General features: G+C 38.7%; 3 protein-coding genes across 6 annotated transcripts; 2 read left to right on the top strand and 1 right to left on the bottom strand.

Annotated features, from left to right (window-relative positions):
- The first annotated feature begins 1,468 nt into the window (after positions 1-1,468).
- il11b (interleukin 11b) lies at positions 1,469-7,211 on the top strand. 4 transcript variants are annotated; one of them, XM_057355243.1, is made up of 5 exons: positions 1,469-1,577; positions 5,503-5,663; positions 5,852-5,941; positions 6,089-6,247; positions 6,419-7,211. In XM_057355243.1, exons 2-5 carry the CDS (start codon positions 5,538-5,540, stop codon positions 6,572-6,574), a joined length of 531 nt encoding a protein of 176 aa, XP_057211226.1. In that variant the 5' UTR covers positions 1,469-1,577; positions 5,503-5,537; the 3' UTR covers positions 6,575-7,211. The 4 variants fall into 4 exon arrangements, with proteins under 4 accessions (XP_057211226.1, XP_057211224.1, XP_057211225.1 ...); XM_057355241.1 differs by lacking the exon at positions 1,469-1,577 and adding an exon at positions 3,719-3,767; XM_057355242.1 differs by lacking the exon at positions 1,469-1,577 and adding an exon at positions 4,574-4,714.
- Positions 7,212-7,620: 409 nt separating this feature from the next.
- Positions 7,621-12,783, top strand: si:ch211-171h4.3 (serine/threonine-protein kinase SBK1). The gene is made up of 4 exons (XM_057355542.1): positions 7,621-8,561; positions 10,151-10,295; positions 10,393-10,595; positions 11,099-12,783. Exons 1-4 carry the CDS (start codon positions 8,556-8,558, stop codon positions 11,735-11,737), a joined length of 993 nt encoding a protein of 330 aa, XP_057211525.1. The 5' UTR covers positions 7,621-8,555; the 3' UTR covers positions 11,738-12,783.
- Positions 12,784-15,954: 3,171 nt separating this feature from the next.
- Positions 15,955-19,384, bottom strand: necap1 (NECAP endocytosis associated 1). Its single transcript, XM_057355543.1, has 8 exons — positions 19,171-19,384; positions 18,062-18,162; positions 17,774-17,878; positions 17,574-17,655; positions 17,337-17,445; positions 17,123-17,261; positions 16,815-16,908; positions 15,955-16,672 (listed from the first exon to the last, which is right to left on the bottom strand). Exons 1-8 carry the CDS (start codon positions 19,263-19,265, stop codon positions 16,612-16,614), a joined length of 786 nt encoding a protein of 261 aa, XP_057211526.1. The 5' UTR covers positions 19,266-19,384; the 3' UTR covers positions 15,955-16,611.
- Between the last annotated feature and the right edge of the window lie 136 nt (positions 19,385-19,520).

The following is a 19,520-nucleotide window of genomic DNA, read 5'->3' as shown; positions in this document are numbered from 1 at the left end:
ACAGTATGACTAAAACGGTCCAGTTTGTGCACGTTGGACATCAGTCAAAATAAACAATATTGGCACCTGGACATTCATCACTTCTGCGATTTCACTTGCCCTGGAAAGTGTGTGGTTTTGCCCAAAACATAACATTGGTGTCAACCACAAAATGGATTAGTGTCAGTAAGACTTTGAGTTATTTAAAACATTGCCTTCTGGTTAGTTTTGGGATTCCCCCTTTTGTACACATCTAAAACTTTTTGAACCGTAATCCTACCCGTTCCTCCTGCCGCAGTGGCTGTCCCGTAGAGAGCCACATCCTGGTCGGAATATGTTTCCATCGCTGAATCTCTAAACGTTTCCTTGTTCAAAAGAATTTAAATCATAGAATTTAAATTCATAAATAAAGTGATTTATAATGATAATATTTGTTACACATTTGTAAATATGTCAACTTAAAACATATCTGCTGAAAAAGGAACTCAAACACAAAACCAGGGTTGGTGAGATTAGTTTCAGATTCTTGTCATCAGGATATTAATAGAGAGGATGTTGGTTTCTGCTTGATCATGCGTTCCTTTCGAGGAATTTGAACACCTCAAAGAATCCACCCACTTGGGGTAAACGTGGCTTATCTTCTTCTCCAAACGCATCCTTATTTGACGCAATGAATTCATGCCAACTGAGCATTAACAGCCGTCACCACCTCCGCTGGGATGAAGGTTGCTGTGTCAAACAATGTGAAGTAGCTTCCAGTGTTTATGAAGTATGGGTTGCCTGGACAAAGCATGTTGTTTTAGAGCTTAATTGTAGCACGCTGGTGCTTTGACCTTGAGGTGCATGCAACAGATTCATATATAAGTGTAACATCCTGTGGTGAGTAATAATTTTTCCAACTTTGTCTGGGAAGGGCACTGAGGTGTGTTCTCCTTTTTACATTAGAGTGGTTTCTCTTATTATACAATAAAAAAAATCAAATACAAGGCCTAAAGGAATTATTCACAAAAATTTCACGTTTGTTATTTCGTCTGTGGAGCAAGATTTGTGACAATCTCTTGCTATAAAACAACAACAGTGATCACAGGCCGTCAACCTCCAGAAAGTTCACACACAACGCGTCTTCATGTAAATACGCAACGCTCAGAAGTTGATTTAAAGCGTAAAAAACACAGAACGCGAGGGTCTCGAGACGCGCTTTGGCCAACTTGCGACTGTAACGCTTGCCCCGCCTTCGGGGTCTTCTGATTGGTTCACTGCTGTGAAATTAATGAGCTGAGCGTAAAAGTTGAAATACGCCCTTTTCACATGACGTCACGCATCTTCCGTTCTGCCGCGAAGCAGTGTATCGTTACTTCCGCTAACACTCCAAGGTGGCGGTAATGCACCTATAAGCTGGTTTGCCAACCGCCAGTAAAACTCAAGAAGAAGCTACTTCCGCTATAGCGCCTCAGAGTTTACCAAGTCCCTTGCACATCTGCCACAAATACGGCTAGATGATGTACAACATCTTGCAGACAAATTTTTGCTAACGACAAGATCAAAGCTAGAGAAAGGATACAAATTCTTCGTTGAACAGTACCTGTTTGATTATGAAGGTAAGCGTTTTGTTTTCTTTTTGTGTTAGCGAAGGTGCTAGGATAAGTACTAGAATACGTGTTCTGTCAGTTTCTTTTTCACTGTTGTTAAATTCCACGGAAGTTCTTCTTGTTTGTTGCAAGATGTTATGATACACTGCTTTGCAAAAAGGCGGAAGTTAAGTGACGTCATTGTGAAAAGGGCCTATTCGGCGCTCTCGCGCGAGACGCTGCAAAAGACGCACGGTCAAACACGTCCGTAGCGCATTTACATAGAAAAACAATTAAAAAAAAGCAACGCTTCTCAATGGAAATACCCCTAATATTACTGTCAAGCACACTGTAAACCATACACTACCTTTTTTGTCCTCGTTGGAGCTTTTAGCTGTGGTCTCTATGAATCCGGATTATATAGAAATGTGTATTCCACAGAAGAATGTTTCATTTTTTGGACAGATTATTCCATCAATATCACTGTAAAGTACATTCAGTAGACCACTAGATACTCGGGTAGTCTGACCACTTCCTGAAGTGCAGGATATACGCACAACAGTAACAGTCACTTTTCTTATCAACATGAAACTCTTTGCCTCTTTGCACTCATGGGCAAATAGAGAAAAAAGCAAGAATGAGTGGGTGAGGGGATGAATGAAAGAGAAACTTGGGGGGGGGGAGGTTGTATGTATGTGCATTCAGGCATGAAGACAGTTGTCCATGTTGAATGTCTAAGTGGAAATAGTAGTGAGATGTGTCAGAGGAGACCAAACGGACGATGTGTGGGGTAGAACACACAGTTGGGGCATGTGCGTGTGTGTGGCCTTGTTTTATACCTAAACCTGAATACACACCAACACATAGGGCCTCCTGTCACCATAGGGACCAAAATTGAGGTCCCCATGGGCAAAAAAGTTTATAAATCGTAGAACAATATTTTTTTTAATCTAAAAATGCAAAAAGTTTTCTATGATCTTTAGGTTTATGGGTAGATTTAGGGGTAGGGGATTAAATATACAGTTTGTACAGCATAAAAATCTTCACGCCTATGGACTGTCTATGGAGATAATAAACCAGACATGTGTGTGTGTGTGTGTGTGTGTACCTGGCAAACCCTACGGTATGGGGACATCATGGACATAAATGGACATTTTTTGGTCCCCATGAGGAAACAAGCTTATAATCATACAGAAAAACCTTTTGAAAATCTAAAAGAGCAGTAAGTTGTGTGTGATTGTTAGGTTTAGGGGTAGGGAATATGATATACAGTTTGTACAGTAAAAAACCATTGCGTCTATGGAATGACCCAACATGTGTGTGTGTGTGTGTGTTCATGTTTGTATATCCCGGTGGGGACCTAAACCTGAATACACACCAACACATGGGGACTCGTGTCACCGTGGGGACCAAAATTGAGGTCCCCAGGGGCAAAAAAGCTAATAAAGTGTGCAGAACAATATTTTTTACAAATCTAAAAATGCAAAAAGTGTTCTATGATCTTTAGGTTTAGGGATAGGGTTAGGGATAGGGGATAGAATATACAGTTTGTACAGTATAAAAACATTACGCCTATGGACTGTCCCCACGGGGATAGTCAACCAAAGCCGTGTGTGTGTGTGTGTGTGTGTGCGTGCGTGCGTGCGTGCGTGTGTGTGTGTGCGTGCGTGCGTGCGTGTGTGTGTGAGTGTGTGACTGAGTTCTGTTGTGCACTTAATTCATCTCAGAACCGTTTCATGTCTCATCTCAGTCCATCATCTCTACGACATTCCCCTTTGGCGAGGTGAAATCTGATACAACTGTAATGGCATACTTATATGTAAACTATGACTTTTCTAATCATATAAAAGAGATTAAAAAGATTTGCACACTGATGTCCAATCACTGAGTTGTATAGTCTGTTTTACATTTGAGTTAATGCGCAATTCAGAAGTGTTGAAAAGGATGTCAAAAATCCCAAATTAGGAACACAAGGGTCACGAGCCAAAAAGTTGTTGGCGGAAATAACAGAAAAAAGCGGAGTTCTCCAGAAAAAAAGATACGTTTAGTGTGAGGGGGTGTGTAGATGTGTATTTTTTTCTGAAGTTGACTCTGAATGACTCAGAGTGTGTGTCATATACCCGTATAAAAGAGGCTCGTTTCACTCTAAATGTTAGTAGAGTGATAACACTAGTTTGTACACTGTATTTACAGATTGGGGTTATAGGATTACAATGAAACGTAAGTATTTTTTTTTTGCCTTCATTTCTTTTCACTTAAGCACACAGACGTGATAGTGTAGGCACCCTCCAGTAGGGGGAGTCTTTGCTTTTTAATGAATTTTGAATTTGAAATGTCATGTAGGGATACGAATTAACCATCAACATAATTTACTCTAGTTTATTGATATTGAATTAATTTAAAGTACAATACATACATTTTAATTACTTTATTATTTTATGGGGGGTTGGTATGGGTATGATATTGTTGTTGGTATTGTTTAGTGACCATGTGACAAAACTGATTTAGTTTTTTGTGTTTTGTTGTAACTACATTTTGACCAGTGATTGAAAAATACTAGTCAAAAATAGAATGTTTAATTTTTAAGTGTTATTGATTATTGTGATTTTTCATTATAACTGAAGGCCTGCGATCATTTATTCCTGCATTCTTCAAAATATCGTCTTTTGCGTTCAATAGAACAAAGAAATGTATACAATTTGAAACAGCTCAAATCATGACAGAAATTTCATTTTTTGGGGACGTATCCCTTTAACGTAAAAATTGGGTGATGTGACCCAATTTTGGTTTGGGGCTTTTCAACAGTTGATACTTAAATGATTAACATCAAGGTCAAAGGTCAAGGTTGTTTTCTCCTGATCACATCACCATCGGTGGTTATCGGTGGTTTTAAATGTATATTTTCTCTGAAACAGTCTTTTCTAAAATATGAATCATGCAGTTAAAGTCAGGATTTCTTTGGTGTAATAATTGTTCAAAGCAATCTGTGTTATCGTAAGTGAAAAGATGCTATCAGTGTCATTTTCCACCAGAACTGATGGAAGGATGTTAGTCCGTGAGTCAACAGTCGGCCTCAAAACTAATTGAGTCAATTTGATCTTTCACTTCGCCAGCTTTTGATGGAGACCGTCACCGTGCCATCTAATCCACAAAGTTGGCACGCAATGGTAATCGCTGACCCTGACAATTTCTCCATTTAGAAAAGTTCCAAGCATGTTAATTGCGCAAATAGCCATTAATTTCCTCCAAACGCTTATCACAGGGCTAAATCACTTATCACATATCTGCTAAATGTATTCATTTGAAGAGCTAAAATGGTCAGACGGAGTTTGGCCATGGCTCATTTGAGTTTGCTGTGGCTAAAGACCGGAGTGAACATCAAACAGGCTGGACTAACAGAAAGACTAGTATTACACTTATTTAGTTGCAGGATTCATTAGAAATTCTTATTCTTACGATCCTACAGTAAGGAATGCATTCAAGTTCAGTTTCCAGATGACCTCTGAGCATTCCTGGACTTTTTCAATTGTGTATTTTGCAATAGGTGTAGTGTTACCCGTTTGGTGAGATATCATGACCTCAACTTAACTCCTCGTGTTGCATCTGCCTGTACATTTTGGCATCCGGAAATATGCTGACTCACATCCTTTCATCCGAATGCTGTAGCATCTCTTAATTTTGCTTTTTAAAGTGACATCTTTTTAGCATTACACACCCCGGTGTCAGTTACACATGTTCTACATGCCTTGGAAATTCTTGTGGGATACTCAAAATGTTGTCCTATCCGGCGTGACCAATATACTCTGTGCAAATTGATTTAGATATATGTCTTTTATTAAGCAGAGCAACTGCTGAGAACACAAACCATGGCACCTGTAGTTGTGAATCAGACTAGATGAATGTCATCAGTTCGACTGACATATGAGAGTCATCTTTCTTTCTTTTTTGCTGACAGTGTTTCCCGACATCACCCTTCCCCTGATCTTCTTCATGTCTTTGGTTGAGCTCTTTGGCTTCACTACGGCCCGTCCCACTTCGACCGCACAAGGAAGAGAAGGTCTGAAAAAACTGCAGCATGATATGCGCCAGCTGTCGAAATTGTTAACTCATGGAGTCGTAAGTTCGGATTCATTTTGCTTTTTAAATAAATAGTTCAAACTCATTTTTACACGTTTATTTAGTGTACAATTTGAGATCACATTAAAACTCATTTTTATTTTTAGTTTGGGAGTGGCTGTCCCATGCAAGATCAATGCAAGGTCTTTCAACATGTTTGTTTAATATTGGAATTGACTTTTTTTCAGGATGTGTCAGAGATGATGCAAGACTTTGAACGTGACCTCACCTCACTGCCCACGCTGAGCTACAGCGCAAAAGACCTGAAATCACTCGAGGTAGCACATCAGCATCTGTTTCTTACCTTGTTCAATAACTCTCATTTCACTTTAGTAATAACAACCCAATTAGACCATAAGAGACTATCTGACTGAAACAAAAAACAGCACAATGTAAAATGAAAAATGGATGTCTTTGTCCCACAGGTGAGCAGCACTTTATCCGAGCTGTACTCTGGTCTTAAATCCTTTCTGTTTCATCTCGACTGGCTGCAACATAAACAGGAACAATTAGAGACTGAGTTTTCTAAGACGAAAAAGATTGCTCATCATATGAAGAGCATCAGCCTCAAGGTGCTCAGAGAGGTAAGAGCTATAGAGCTTAGTTCTCTTCTATTTTCTCACCTAGAAGAGAACTAAAATATTTTGACTGCAAGGTGATCGTAAGAATGACTATTACGGATTACAATAAAATAGATAAAGTATAGTAAAAAGAAAAGCGTTGGTTAAACAAATCTTCGAAACTTCTTGTTACAGATTGGAACCGCACCTTCTGAGCCTATCTACCCTACCCTGCCTCCTCTCAATTCATACTGGAATATGTACCAGGCCACTATGGAAATCTATAAGAAACTTTATTTATTTTGTGACTGGTACTCTAGAGCTCTCGGAGTTCTGAAGCATAGACGATAATGGCTCCTTTCACATCACTGGTAGCCGTCCTCTCATCCCCATGGTGTCAGTAAAGGAAAGATGCAGTAAACAGGCACAGTGGCCTTAAAGTTCCCAGGCGTGGAATCTGTGTGCTCTGAACCATTCCATTTCAATTTTTCCTAGACGCTCATCTCCTCATAACTGCTCTCTTTCTTATTTCATTTGTAAGTTATGTATTTAATATTTAAGGTTATTTATTGAAGTTTTTTGTTTACATTATGTTTTTGTGTATAAAGCGGATGAGCATTGGGTTGTTAGTAAAATCAACTGCAGGCAGTTGTTACGAATGGCCACTAGATGTCGATAAAAACCCGTAATTGCGGTACGACGACGAAGAAGGCCTATGTTTGCAGTAATTTATTTCCATTTAATCCCACAAAGTGACTAAATAATAAAACTGGGCATGTTTTTAACTTTGTTCAGACGACATTGAAAATACATTTTGACCAAAATTCCTCATGACAAAAAACTGAGAGAACTTACATACATACACCAGGGGCCTGATGTATAAAACATTGCATAAATGTCATACATTAAGTGTACGTACGCACGGTCAACAGTGGGCGTGCATACATTTGGGTTTATTTTCTAAAAATCCCTATTTGTGCATGGAAAATTGTGTAGGCCTTTGCACATTTTAATGCACATTTGGTGCGCACACAATGTTTATACATCAGGTCCTGGGCCTGTGATGTAAGATGCTGAAGAAATGAAGTGGTGTTAATATCAGATAATCATTTGGAAAAATCATCCATTTGTAAGGAAACTATGTCAACCAAACTCAAATGCACCATGATTTGCCTACGCAAGTCCAATGACAAGCATTTGATTATGTACTTGAGTCCCAGACAGTGTTATTCGTTTGTTTTCCAACATTTTTGTACATGAAATATTTATTTTTGTATTTATTATTTGACTATTTAATTGTTTTGTCATATTGTTCTTTTAAATACATTTTTATATTAAACTCAAAGCCAGGGCCTATTTCTTATATTCTCAAGCCTATTTTTGCATTTATCTGACACATTCAAGGTGTATACATTGTATTTATTTATTTTTGATAAAATAGAGCCCTTTGTGTTGAGCCACAGAAACACAAACTATTTAATAAGAAAAAATGACGAATCAACCAACAACATACTACACTATTTCTAATGTTCTGTGATCAATTTGCATTTCCGTACGTTCCTGAAATAATCTTTAACCTCATAGATTTGTAATTCTTGCTATTCCAAATTTAACCGCCCCCATCTGGCTGAACATCTTCATGGCTGATTGAGCTCAAGTACATCCAGAGGGTTATAAATTACAGGAGATAGTCAACCGTGAATATCAAAATCTTCAGCACGTCGACTAATGCCAAAGGCTGCAGAATGAGGGAACGGGATATCCTATAGATTATGTCTCTTGACTCTATGTGTGTTTAAAAACGCTTGAAAGCCAGGGTAGACGTAGCTGGACATGACTTGGCAGTGTTGAGCAGAGGCAGAGATTTGCGATATAAGCTTTTCGTAAAGTCACCCCACAGCTGTTGAATCTGTCATGTTCACTGAGAGAGAGGTTGAAAACGTAATCGTTCATTACATATGTCAAAGCCCTGGTACACAAGCACAGTATAAAACAGAGCAGAGGGACACACCGTAACGACAGGTTGTCACACCTAAATAAGTTCCAGGTCAATTATTACTTACTAAATTTGGAAACAAAAAGCTTAAGGTTCAAAATGTACGAATAGAACTGAACCCCGTAACATCCAAGGAGGGGTAATGAGAGCATAAAGCACAGAGAAGAGAGATGCAGTGGCATCAGGACGTCCACATGTGAATAAACCAACAGAGACGAAGGAAACTGTAAACTTAACCAGCTGAATTATGATTGTTTAACCTGAAGCTTTCAGGGACCAGTGATGAATAGAAATCTGCATCTGTAAATTCCACAACAACGTTCAACGGCAGCAATTATGACAGTAAGTCTTTTTGTTCCTTTCAGGGAAAATTGATATTCCTTAAACCTAAATCTAGGAATCTATTCTTACCTACATGCCAAGGTGTAGCTTATTGAATATATATGTATGTATTTATATGTATACCTTAGCATGCTTAAAAGGTAGCATAATATAAAGTTCCAAAGTTAAAAGTTTGTCTGTGATTGCTCGTATAAGAGACCGGGGCTAGTTGTCACAGTTTTCTACTCCAATAAATATTTTTTCGGGAGACATGTTAAACATTTACACTAGGGTTATTGCCTACATCAAAAAATACATTAAATATACATAGATTTTTGTGACAACATGCCCCAATAGGACACAATGTATTGTCACAATGGAGTCTGCCATTGAACAGTCTAATATATACTTTTCAGTCAATTTCCAACAGTTCTAACAGACATAAGAAACACAACACAGTTTTAAATAAATAGTACCATTATTATAAAACCTACAACATAACTTGCACTGACCTGATATTAAGATAAAAAACATCTTGAATCTTGAAAACGTTTTTGTCTTGCCATCATTATGTTGAATGCTAGTTTGGTTTTATATAGCAAATATGTAATGATAGTTAATGATAGAAAACCCACATTTGTCTATTTAGATTTTAGATTAGTTCCCAATTTTAAACATAGTTACTGCGACACAGCCCTTGTGACAACTTCCCCATCTAACAACATACCTGAGAGGCTTTTATAACGTGTTACACAATTCAACAATGTACAACATTTGTATCTAATACTGAAGCGCCGCTGGTGCATCTTTCCGTGGGTCATCTGTTGCCCACAACTGATGCCCAACAGGTGCACCTTATCCCTCTTATGCAACACCAACCCTCTATCATCATACCGAACTAAAACTTTCTGCGTTTGGGACACAGCCATGCATTTATAAACTACCAGAAAGTCAAACATGCCAGAACATTCACTACGTGTCTTTTATGCAAATTGTGCCTGACCATCACATCTACTACCAGTTCCCAATACTTGGTCTATTAATGAACAGAACACATAATCCCGTGAGGCTTAGATGAGGCAGGCCATGTCCATTTCTGGTGTTCTGCTCCACAGCTGTCCAATGCGACGACGGACCGGTCGATTCTTAGAAGCTTTGACAGAAATCTCTCTTTCACAGTGGCGTCCTTATAATAGTCTGCATTGACAGCTCTAGCGATATATCAGTACTCCACCAGATCCACTGACATACGTATTTGCTTTCCACAAGGGATTTTATTATATTTGCTCCTTATGTTGACTGCCAGGGAAACCAGGGAACCAAAGAAATGTATATGGGGGCCATCCCATATTCTAAATCAGCTGGACTCATATGCTGAACCTGCTAAAATATGTTTTATGAAAGTGTGATGCAGCATCAATAAGGTCCTACCTCATTATTTTACGTAGGAAAACCAACTGAAGCCACAAAAATAAATAAATAAATCACAGAATTGAAACTGAATAACTGTGTGACAAGAGTCATGCAAATTCTTTCTCGGATTACATTAGGTGTTAATGTTTTGCACATCCTCTTGTAACCTTGATCATGGATCCCGGTTTTGTGTGCAGACAGCCACAAGACTCTTGGATGAGTTGTGTCACCTTACGGCTCAGTCACTGGCTTCGCTGGAGCCCTCAGATCACTTCCAAGTTATCAAAATTCTTGGAGAGGGCTCGTATGGCAAGGTCAAGTTAGCTGTGCACAAGAAAAGGGGTAAGTGATTAAATTAGCTTTTTCCGTACATTAACTCCATTTTGTGTAATATTTATTTCATATAATATTTCATTCTCCAATTTGGAACGTTCTCCAGGAACACCAATGGCTCTTAAATTCTTTCTGCGAGACTCCACATGTCTCCTGTCATTTCTACGAGAATATAATCTGTCTTTGGCATTCTGCACCCACCCATCTCTAACTTCAGCCCTCGGTATCGCGTTCTCCACTCCAACCCACTACGTGTTCGCACAGCAACCTTGCATCTATGGCGACCTCTATGATGTCATCGTTCCTGAGGTTGGTCAAATAACTGTTTAGCACGTTGTGCCTAATCGTTGGCATATTTGGAGCGAGGTTGACCAACCACAAAAGCTACTTTTTAGAATTGTCCTGATACTGTTTAGATCAATTAAATTAATAATGAATTAACAAAACATTTAACCAATTCACAACCCTTCTGTCTATTACCACATGACTAACATTGAACTTGAGATAGTTACCCAAAAATGAAAATTCTGTCATGTCATTTTAAACCTGCACGACTTTCTTCTGCAGAACACAAAATATGTTTTGAAGAAAATTGCTCACCAAACAACACTAGCTCCCATTGACTTCCACTGTATGGACACAAACTACTGAGACATTTCTCAAAAAAAACTTTTTTCGTGTGTTTCAAAGATGAAAGAGTCAGGTTTAAATGACATGAGGGTGAATAACCCATGACAGAATTCCCATCCCTTAATCCTTTACAGTATGATTGGTGCATCCAATGAGTAATACCTCGATCTACCTGAATGCAGGTCGGTATAAAGGAGAACCGTGTTCAAGGAGTAGCTTCACAGATCAGTGGTGCTCTCTCTCACCTCCACTCGCTCGGCTTTGTCCATCGTGATGTCAAACCCGAGAACATCTTCTTGTGTGACCGTGACTGTCGCTGGGTCAAGCTTGGTGATTTTGGCATGGTGAAGGCTGCGGGCACCAGGGTACCGTGCGTGTGGTACAGCTCTCCATACTGCACACCAGAGGCTGAAATAGCAAGAGTGAGGGAGGAGATCAAGGGAGGAGAAGTGGACAACAATGGGAACAAGGGGTGCACTGAAAACACCCAAAGGATTTTGGTATCTGTAGATGCCAGTACAGACAGCTGGGCGTTGGGTATTTTGATCTATGCCATGCTGATGGGGAGCTCACCATGGGCAGAGACTGTTTCAGACAATAGTGCATTTAGCAGTTATTTACAGTGGAGTAAGTCGGGCACTTCGGAATTGGAAAAGAGTGGGTCACAACGGTTGCCATCGCAGTTCATGGCGTTCACTCCTCTCGCAGCCAGTTTTTTCAGGTCCCTGCTTCACCCGCAACCCGGGTGTCGAGGAAGACCTGAGGAAATAGGAGCGTTCCTTGGAGGAGCTTGGCTTGTGGACAATGATGTCAGTGGGTGATCAAAAGAATGTCTGAGATTACATTTTTGTATAATCATCTGGTTTTCACTCTAGGGTGTAAAGAATGGACAGTTTTGGTCTGAGAAAACTGTTTTAATGGCAACCCTGATATTGTTATTCTATATAGGCCTTATTTGTTTCTGCCTAGCTAGTATTTTCCCTAACAGATTACTGTAGCTCTCAGCTACTACATTTTATTAACACAGAATTTGATACAAACAAAATAAAAGAGACAAAACATATACACAACAGCAGCATTGCTGCTCTTCAAAATAATGCACATCCTGCGAAGATCAGTAGCAGACAGAGTTTAAATCCATATTACTGCCCAATTCCAGACCAACTGGATGTACAGTACAGCTAGAACTGAGATGGGGTGAGAGCTCTTTTGGAGAAACCAGTCACAGTCGCTTTGAGGCACAACCGTTTATTCACAACCATCTTGTGCAGCTGTTTTCTATTTTCATTGAAGTTAATTGTTTTCTTACTTAAATGGTTAACAGCTTAACTGAAATACCTGAAATTGTGGTAATCACGTATGGTATCGTAAGTTTCACTTCTTTAGCTGAAATCACACTTTTTTTATAGTTTACGCACAAGCACGTTCCAGAGTACTTCCACCTCCACTTCCTTAAAGAATTTAAAGGAGTAGATCACCTTCAAAATGAAAACTATGTCATCATTTACATGCCCTCTTGTCATTTCAAACCTGCATGACTTTCTTTCTTCTGCAGAACACAAAATAAGATCTTTTTAAAATTGTTGGTGACAGAACAGCACAGCCCCCCATTTACGTCTATTGCAACCAATGCAAGTGAACGAGGGGCTGTTTATGACATTCTTCAAAATATCTTCTTTTGTGTTCTGCGGAAAAAAGAAAGTCATAGAGGTTTGAAATGACAAAAGGGTGAATAAATGATGACATAATTTTCATTTTGAAGGTGAACTACTCCTTTAAATAAACTGCATATACTTTACTTTTTTTCAAAAAAGATTTGGTTCTGTATGTTGTATTTTTTCTTAGTTCAATAAAGTTTCTTTTGAAATACAAACATCACATTTCAAGTATCATTTAAGTTGTTTTAATGTTGTCAGTTTTAACGGTTAATTTTCTTTAAAAACTTCAACGATTTCTGCTCATCAAACGTTATCTTTACGGAAAACACAATGCATGTGACTATAGACAAAGTGAATTCTGTGCTGTGAGAGCAAGTAAGGACATCTCTCAGATTTCACCAGAAGACATGCAGACACATTTAAACAGTCAGACACGGTGCGTCCCAGATCTCAAAATAAACCCCACACCATTAATAAAACACTTTCAGCCATCATCACCTCTGTCAGACGTGCACACGTGTGTATTCACAAACACACACGCGCACACACACACACACACACACACACACACACACCAAGACCATTTGACCTGAAATTGTCCCAACCTTCAGCACTCTAACATGCAGCAATTCGTGAAACAGAACACACAGCGTGTGCTATTACATGTAACAGATCGGCATGTGGCTCCTTCAACTGATATGTGAAAACATAACATTGTAAATCATCAAGTTAATATGACAACACATGCTGAACAGTGAGAAAATGAGAAAGTATACATTCCAATAAATGTTGCAGTAAGAAATAATGGCAACACTTCAAAATAAGGTTGTATGAGTGAATAATTGTATGGCCACTAACTGACAAGGATTAATAAATGCTAAAAATGTATTGTTAGTTAATGCATTTACTAATGTTAACAAATTGCAGTGTTCCAGAAATCATATTAAAACCTATTTAAAACATTACACAGTCCATAAATAAAACACAAATATATAAAACATATACAAAGCAATAATGTTACAGTTTTAAGAATTTGCATCAGAAACGGAATGCTCACAATCTACTGCTTTCAATCGCAGGTTATTTAAGCACCTTGTTAAGAGATCAACAGCTGAGCTCAGTTATTCGTATGAAGACGAGCCAAGATCATTTACCAGCTCTGCATTCCAGCTGCCTGTATATGACCTTTAATCTGACATTCTATAATAAAACGTGTTTATGTATTACGTTCGGTATATGCCAGCATAAAGGTGTGCTGTCATCCTGAATATATTAATGAATGTGCTAATGTATACTGACGCTTGTGAGACAGGAATTGATCTGTAGCTTGAAACGTGCAGAATGACATGCCAGGCTCACGCTACAAATATTTTGCTTCATTACCAGTTTGGACTGTGAAACCTTAAATGCACTGGAGGCCAGCCGTTCTCAGTTGCGCGGCCCTGGGGACCCAAAGCACATGACATTTTGGATGTCTCTCTTAAGCCACATCTACACTGCAAAAGTGGGTTGCAACTGCATTAAGATTGATGATTCAGTTTATTGGCACATCGTCAGAAAGCTCTCAAAACAAGACAAAATGTGCAGTATTTTTTTTCATGGGGACGTTTATCGTCCTTCTCCTGTTCATTACTGTGCAGTGCTGTATAAATAGGTGACCTGACTTCTTAACGTAAACAAACTTTAATCAACAAGTGAACAGCTGCCCTCAAAACAAGCATCCTATTTATTACCCAAGAACATGTCATTGCGTCATGTCAAAAACACATCCTAATTCAGTGTCCTAACCAGACGCAAGCATCACAAGCGGGCGATGGGACATTTTGTCAAGTTCCTGGGTTCAATTTCTGTGGCCTCACGCTGAGAAGTGTCCTCATTAAGAAATAGCAGGGAAGTACTATGTTTAGCAGGTGCTATCAAGATAAGACTTGATCAGAAGACATACTATATCATAGTGTGAAAAACCAAAATGTTAAGACATTCGCAGACGATCTTGCACTTCTCCATGCAATCATCACACAAAGCTATCGTATGACAGAGGCGGGTCCAATATGATGAGATCAGACATAAGGATGTATTACTGACACCTTTTTAACATTTAACAAGAGCACTCTTACACAAGCTCCAGAAGTGCCTTTGGCTTATCCAGTGTGAAAATACCAGTCACATAGACTAGCAGTTAAGAAGGCGCTCACATTCCACGTTCAACAAATGGCAAAAATATTACTAGAGGAAAATTGTAAGAATATGCTTTCCATTCAAATCCAGACATAATCATCATGATTTGGGGATTTCATAATCTGGATTTTCAAAATATGTATTTATTAAAGGGGTCAAATGACGCGGCTAAAATGAATATTCTCGTTTGTTTTAGATGTAATGCAATGTGTATACACGATTTAAGGTTCAAAAACGCTGTATTTTCCACATACCTTGCATGTTTGTATCTCCTCTTTGCCCCGCCTCTCTGAAACGCGCAGATGTTTTACAAAGCTCATCGCTGAAAAGCGAGGTGTGCTATGATTGGCCAGTTAACCAGTGCGTAGTGATTGGTCGAATACTGCAATCGTGTGACGGAAATGTAACGCCTCTTACCATATTTGGGACATCAGGCTCCAAAGCAATTGTGCTGACAGGTACGCCCACCTTAACTGCGTATACATTTGGGCGGTCTTGAGGCGTTTCAGGCAGGTCTGGGTTTCGCTTTTAGATAGAATGCATCTTTTGTTCCGACACTTACATTTTTGCAATTTTACGTGTCTAATACATGCACGGGCAATTTATAACACACCAAAGACACAGAAAAACACGTATTCGCGCCATATGACCCATTTAAATGTAGTGAAGTGAAAATGATTTTATGCTTTAAAAAAAATCGATGTACATGAGTAAAAATACTTCTGTCCATCTCTGTGTAAAAGTACACTATAGGTTAGGACAACACAATCTCTTGATACCAATACCAATTAGCTGCAGGTCTCCTTTTTACCGGATTTATAATCACTTTATAATTTCATTTTAGATTCAATAGTGCATATGCGACTCAAAAACAACCAAAATTCAAATAAGCAAGCTATCACAACCAGAAACTATAATAGACATGTACCAGGTAATGAATTACATGTATAAAGGCAGGTGTGGATGCCGAAGAAACTAGAGTAACAGAGACCTCTTCTGACCAGACTGAGAAATACAGGGGTATAAAGTTCTCAGGCTAACAGAACAGGAAAGTTGTTTTAGAGAGACTTAAATAATGCAAACTCATCACACTGCATCAATCTGAAAATGGTTACTGGTTATTGCCTTGCTTACTTTGTTACCACACTACAGTATACATTATTGTATTTGATCACTTCAAAAAGTTTTGTAGAAACGTGTAATTATTTTGGAATATTTTATTTGCGTTTAACACATAAATGACTACAGTATATTAGTCAATTAAATGACAGCATGGATATGTAATGAATATTTGGACATAGTCCCGGTATTTGAGGGATATTATTCCACTAAACTGTGGTCTTTTTATCTATACTTTGATATTACTTAATTTAAACTGTACAGATCTTATATATTCTTATGCTATGCAACATGTCAAGCTGTTCACTGTACATTTTCAATCCATATCTGCCTTCTTTTTTTAAACACCCAGGCACACACACATATTCACTCCTCCAAAGACAAACACATGTTATGACAACAAAGTGAACACATCCAACACTGAGGACAACTAGATACTGAATCAGTAATCAAAAACAACAAAACATTATGGTAATGTTTCACATATATAACTTCAATGGGATGTCCCTCTCTCCTTTACAATCGTTTTCATGATTTCTTTTGGTTGATTTGTTCCATAATACCAACAGCCTATTTATCTCAGCTGTGCTGTGCTGTGCTGTGTTGTGCTTTGCGTAGCAGATGACAAAACTGAAAGCTTTACATAGAACTTGTCTCAAATTTTCTTCAGTTTCTTAAAATTGCAGTGGTTCTGATGAAGGAATACGAACAATAATGGAATAAGGAGCAATGAAGCTGTCTCAGAACTGGACCCAGTTCCCAGACGAAGGTTCCTGGCATGCTGCTGAAGGAGGAACAGTGCTGTAGAGCGAGAGAGAGAGAAATAAAAGCAAGAAAGAAAGAAGCAAGAAAGAAGAATCGTACTATATGACTTGACTGTTTCGAATGAATTATTAAACATTTTTAGGGGCGATCTCACAATATTAGTAAGTTATAATGCAACCTTCCAGAGCTTGAGAAGTCACCCCACAGGTCAGAGCTGGGGTTCGACTGAACCACTGTATTGGAATTACTGCTGTCCAGTTCTAATAAACATCCTAAGAGCAGGACAAGAAGATAAAATCAAAAAATAGACCAAAACATTAAGGTAATATTTTAGTTACATTTCTAAAAATCATGAAAAAGTGCATTTAACAAATGGTTTTACATTATCCCAGCAATATTTGATATTACTACTCCTCTGCTTTAAAAATACATGTGCTATGTATGTTCATAAATGATTTAATATGCAAGCACTATATAATGATTTACCTGTCTCTGCTCCTCCTGTGGGCTCTTCTGTGTTGTGATTGGCGGAAGGGGGAGGGGCTATCTTTCCTCCTGGAGGAGGAGGGAGAAGCCCCAAGACCCCTGAGCTCTGAGGGCGGGGCTTGTCCCTCTTTTTACCTTGCTAACAGAACAATTCACTCATTTCTATTGGGTTCCATTTATTATCCATAACAAACTGCAGGAAACATTGTTTTACCCCGATATTCAGTGTGATGGTCTGTCCCTCCTTGAAGCCCAGGTCCAGTTTGGGTCCAGTATCTACCGCCTGAGAACTTTTGCTCATTTCTTCCTCCTGTTTCACCCACCTTCCAGAAAGAATGAAAAAGAATGAAGAGTTGAATATGAAGATTCAAAAGTCTAAATAACCGTGTATGCTGGAAAAAAGCATCCAACACATGCAAACAATAAATAATGCACTTCCAAGAAGACTCACTTGAAATGGTCCTGCAAAGCGACATTGAAGTCAAAGGCATCCCCTCTGTCTCCAAATCCAACTCCAATGAATGCACTTCGACCTAAAACAAAGCAGTGTGAATAATGCGGTCAATATCTCACTGCATGTGAAGAACCTGTTTGCATGAGTTTTTTCTTATAAACAAGTACATATGATCAGCTTTAAGATGCTACACTTACCATTGTCATCCTGTATTCGGAGAACGAAATACCGGCTGGAGTCGCCGACTGTCTCCACAGTGATTCCAGGGAATTCCTGAACTGGTGCTTGAGCAAACAGCTCACCTAAGAAGGAAAAAATACACAACGTTTTATCACTTACTTTCTAAAGTTTTCTTGTATGGGACATATAGGTTCTGGTGAGCTAACAATTTGATAGAATAACAATATCAGTCTTCTTTAACATTTGTACACAATTATATGTCCAAGAATCATAAAATCATTTTTTTTTTGTTTTCATATGATAACCTGAGACTTTGTCCTCCAGTTTGATATAAGCCACTTTCCCTTTTGCTGTAATCCGCATGCGGCCCGTCCAGTCTGGAGTATCCAGCTTCCAGTCAGCCGCCCTGAAAGTACAAAAACAGCAATGTTAAACACTTTCAAGACCTTTAATTTATGCACATTAGAACATGAGGATCTGAACAACAATATGAATATGAATATTGTTACAATAAATGGAAAGGTTTTTGGTTCATTTCAATGTATTTGCTCATGGTATTCTTGAGTGGAAGATTTTGAGATCCAAGCTTGCAGAAGTTTTCTTATCTATTTTCAGTCTTATGTTATATTATGAAGTAGGAGTATTATTGCAGTTTTCATAATTATAGCATCATTCCCTCCAGCTTCAGGAGGTATACAGCTGGGATGTTAGAGATGCAAGTCACTGAGGTACTAAGAGCTTTGAATTCTTAGAATTCTAACGGTTTCCATTACAAATACCGTTTTGAACCATCAACATTCATCATTACAATTATTACAGAATTCTTTATTGTAGTGTGTATGGAGGATTTAATTGTGTTCCCATACATCAGATAACATCCCTCAAAAAGAACCCAACAGGGACAAAAGACCATCATAGTTCCCATGAAAACCAATACAATTCCCATCGTAAGCAATAAACAAATTAGAATTGATGTTATTTTATTACTGTTCTTTTTTGTCAAGGATCTCTTTGCAGCATAATAATAAAACCGTTAGGAAATGATCGCTCTAACGTTATTTCAATACCATAATATACATGTAAACAAGGACTATCTGAGATTATATTATCAGTTGTCAAAACTAATTCATATGTATTTATTAACATCAAGTCGTGAGCTAGCAGTTAAACAGGCCAAGCGTCTGACATTTTTCTCTGATATCAGCATTTTGATGAACCAGTACACTGCATTGCAATCCTCGAAATAGTTCTACGCGACAACAGACATCATTTATGAACAATTCTCGACAGTATCGTCTTGTCTGTAACGGTATGGCATTTATACAGACAAGAAATAAATGTCAGAATATTTAAACATCGTTTATACAGCACAGACACCTGCCATGGCCTCGGGCCCGCGCATCCTTTAATTCACCTGTATCCGCGATTCGACGCCCTCGGCGGGATGCGATAAACGTTGACATCTGGTTTTACGCACAAAATCGACTCGTATTCCCCCTCGGACGCCATCTTGAACCAATTTCAGTCGATGTGAGTAATATTTCTGTCTTCATTCAATTTGTTATTGCGGTCCAGCCGCTTCTACGGGCACCGGAGTGTCAGTAGCCTAACGTCACTGACGCATCAGGCACGAGCTTGGAATCACGCGTCACGCATTATCAGATCTGTGGTAGGATGGATCGACTCACGATCATGGAAATCACGCCCAGGAAAGCTGTACCATGGTGTTGGGATTAGCGGATATGTCATCGTTAGTTATAGACA

The sequence above is a fragment of the Triplophysa rosa genome, linkage group LG16 (assembly GCF_024868665.1).
Source record: "Triplophysa rosa linkage group LG16, Trosa_1v2, whole genome shotgun sequence".
In the NCBI taxonomy this organism is placed as follows: domain Eukaryota; kingdom Metazoa; phylum Chordata; class Actinopteri; order Cypriniformes; family Nemacheilidae; genus Triplophysa; species Triplophysa rosa.
Note: the sequence above shows the minus strand (reverse complement) of the source record. Positions and strands in the feature narration are given on the sequence as shown.

Bases quoted from the DNA above. Each gene is read 5' to 3' on its own strand.
- si:ch211-171h4.3 (XM_057355542.1), top strand. The intron at 10,296-10,392 runs GTAAGTGATTAA...AACGTTCTCCAG, and splicing joins AGCTGTGCACAAGAAAAGGG to GAACACCAATGGCTCTTAAA. The intron at 10,596-11,098 runs GTTGGTCAAATA...ACCTGAATGCAG, and splicing joins ATGATGTCATCGTTCCTGAG to GTCGGTATAAAGGAGAACCG.
- necap1 (XM_057355543.1), bottom strand. From the start codon at position 19,265: ATGGCGTCCGAGGGGGAATACGAGTCGATTTTGTGCGTAAAACCAGAT. The intron at 17,656-17,773 runs GTAAGTGTAGCA...GCTTTGTTTTAG, and splicing joins CCGAATACAGGATGACAATG to GTCGAAGTGCATTCATTGGA. The intron at 17,262-17,336 runs GTAAAACAATGT...TTGTTCTGTTAG, and splicing joins CCATCACACTGAATATCGGG to CAAGGTAAAAAGAGGGACAA.
- il11b (XM_057355240.1), top strand. From the start codon at position 5,469: ATGAGAGTCATCTTTCTTTCTTTTTTGCTGACAGTGTTTCCCGACATC. The intron at 5,664-5,851 runs GTAAGTTCGGAT...ACTTTTTTTCAG, and splicing joins AATTGTTAACTCATGGAGTC to GATGTGTCAGAGATGATGCA. The intron at 5,942-6,088 runs GTAGCACATCAG...TTTGTCCCACAG, and splicing joins AAGACCTGAAATCACTCGAG to GTGAGCAGCACTTTATCCGA.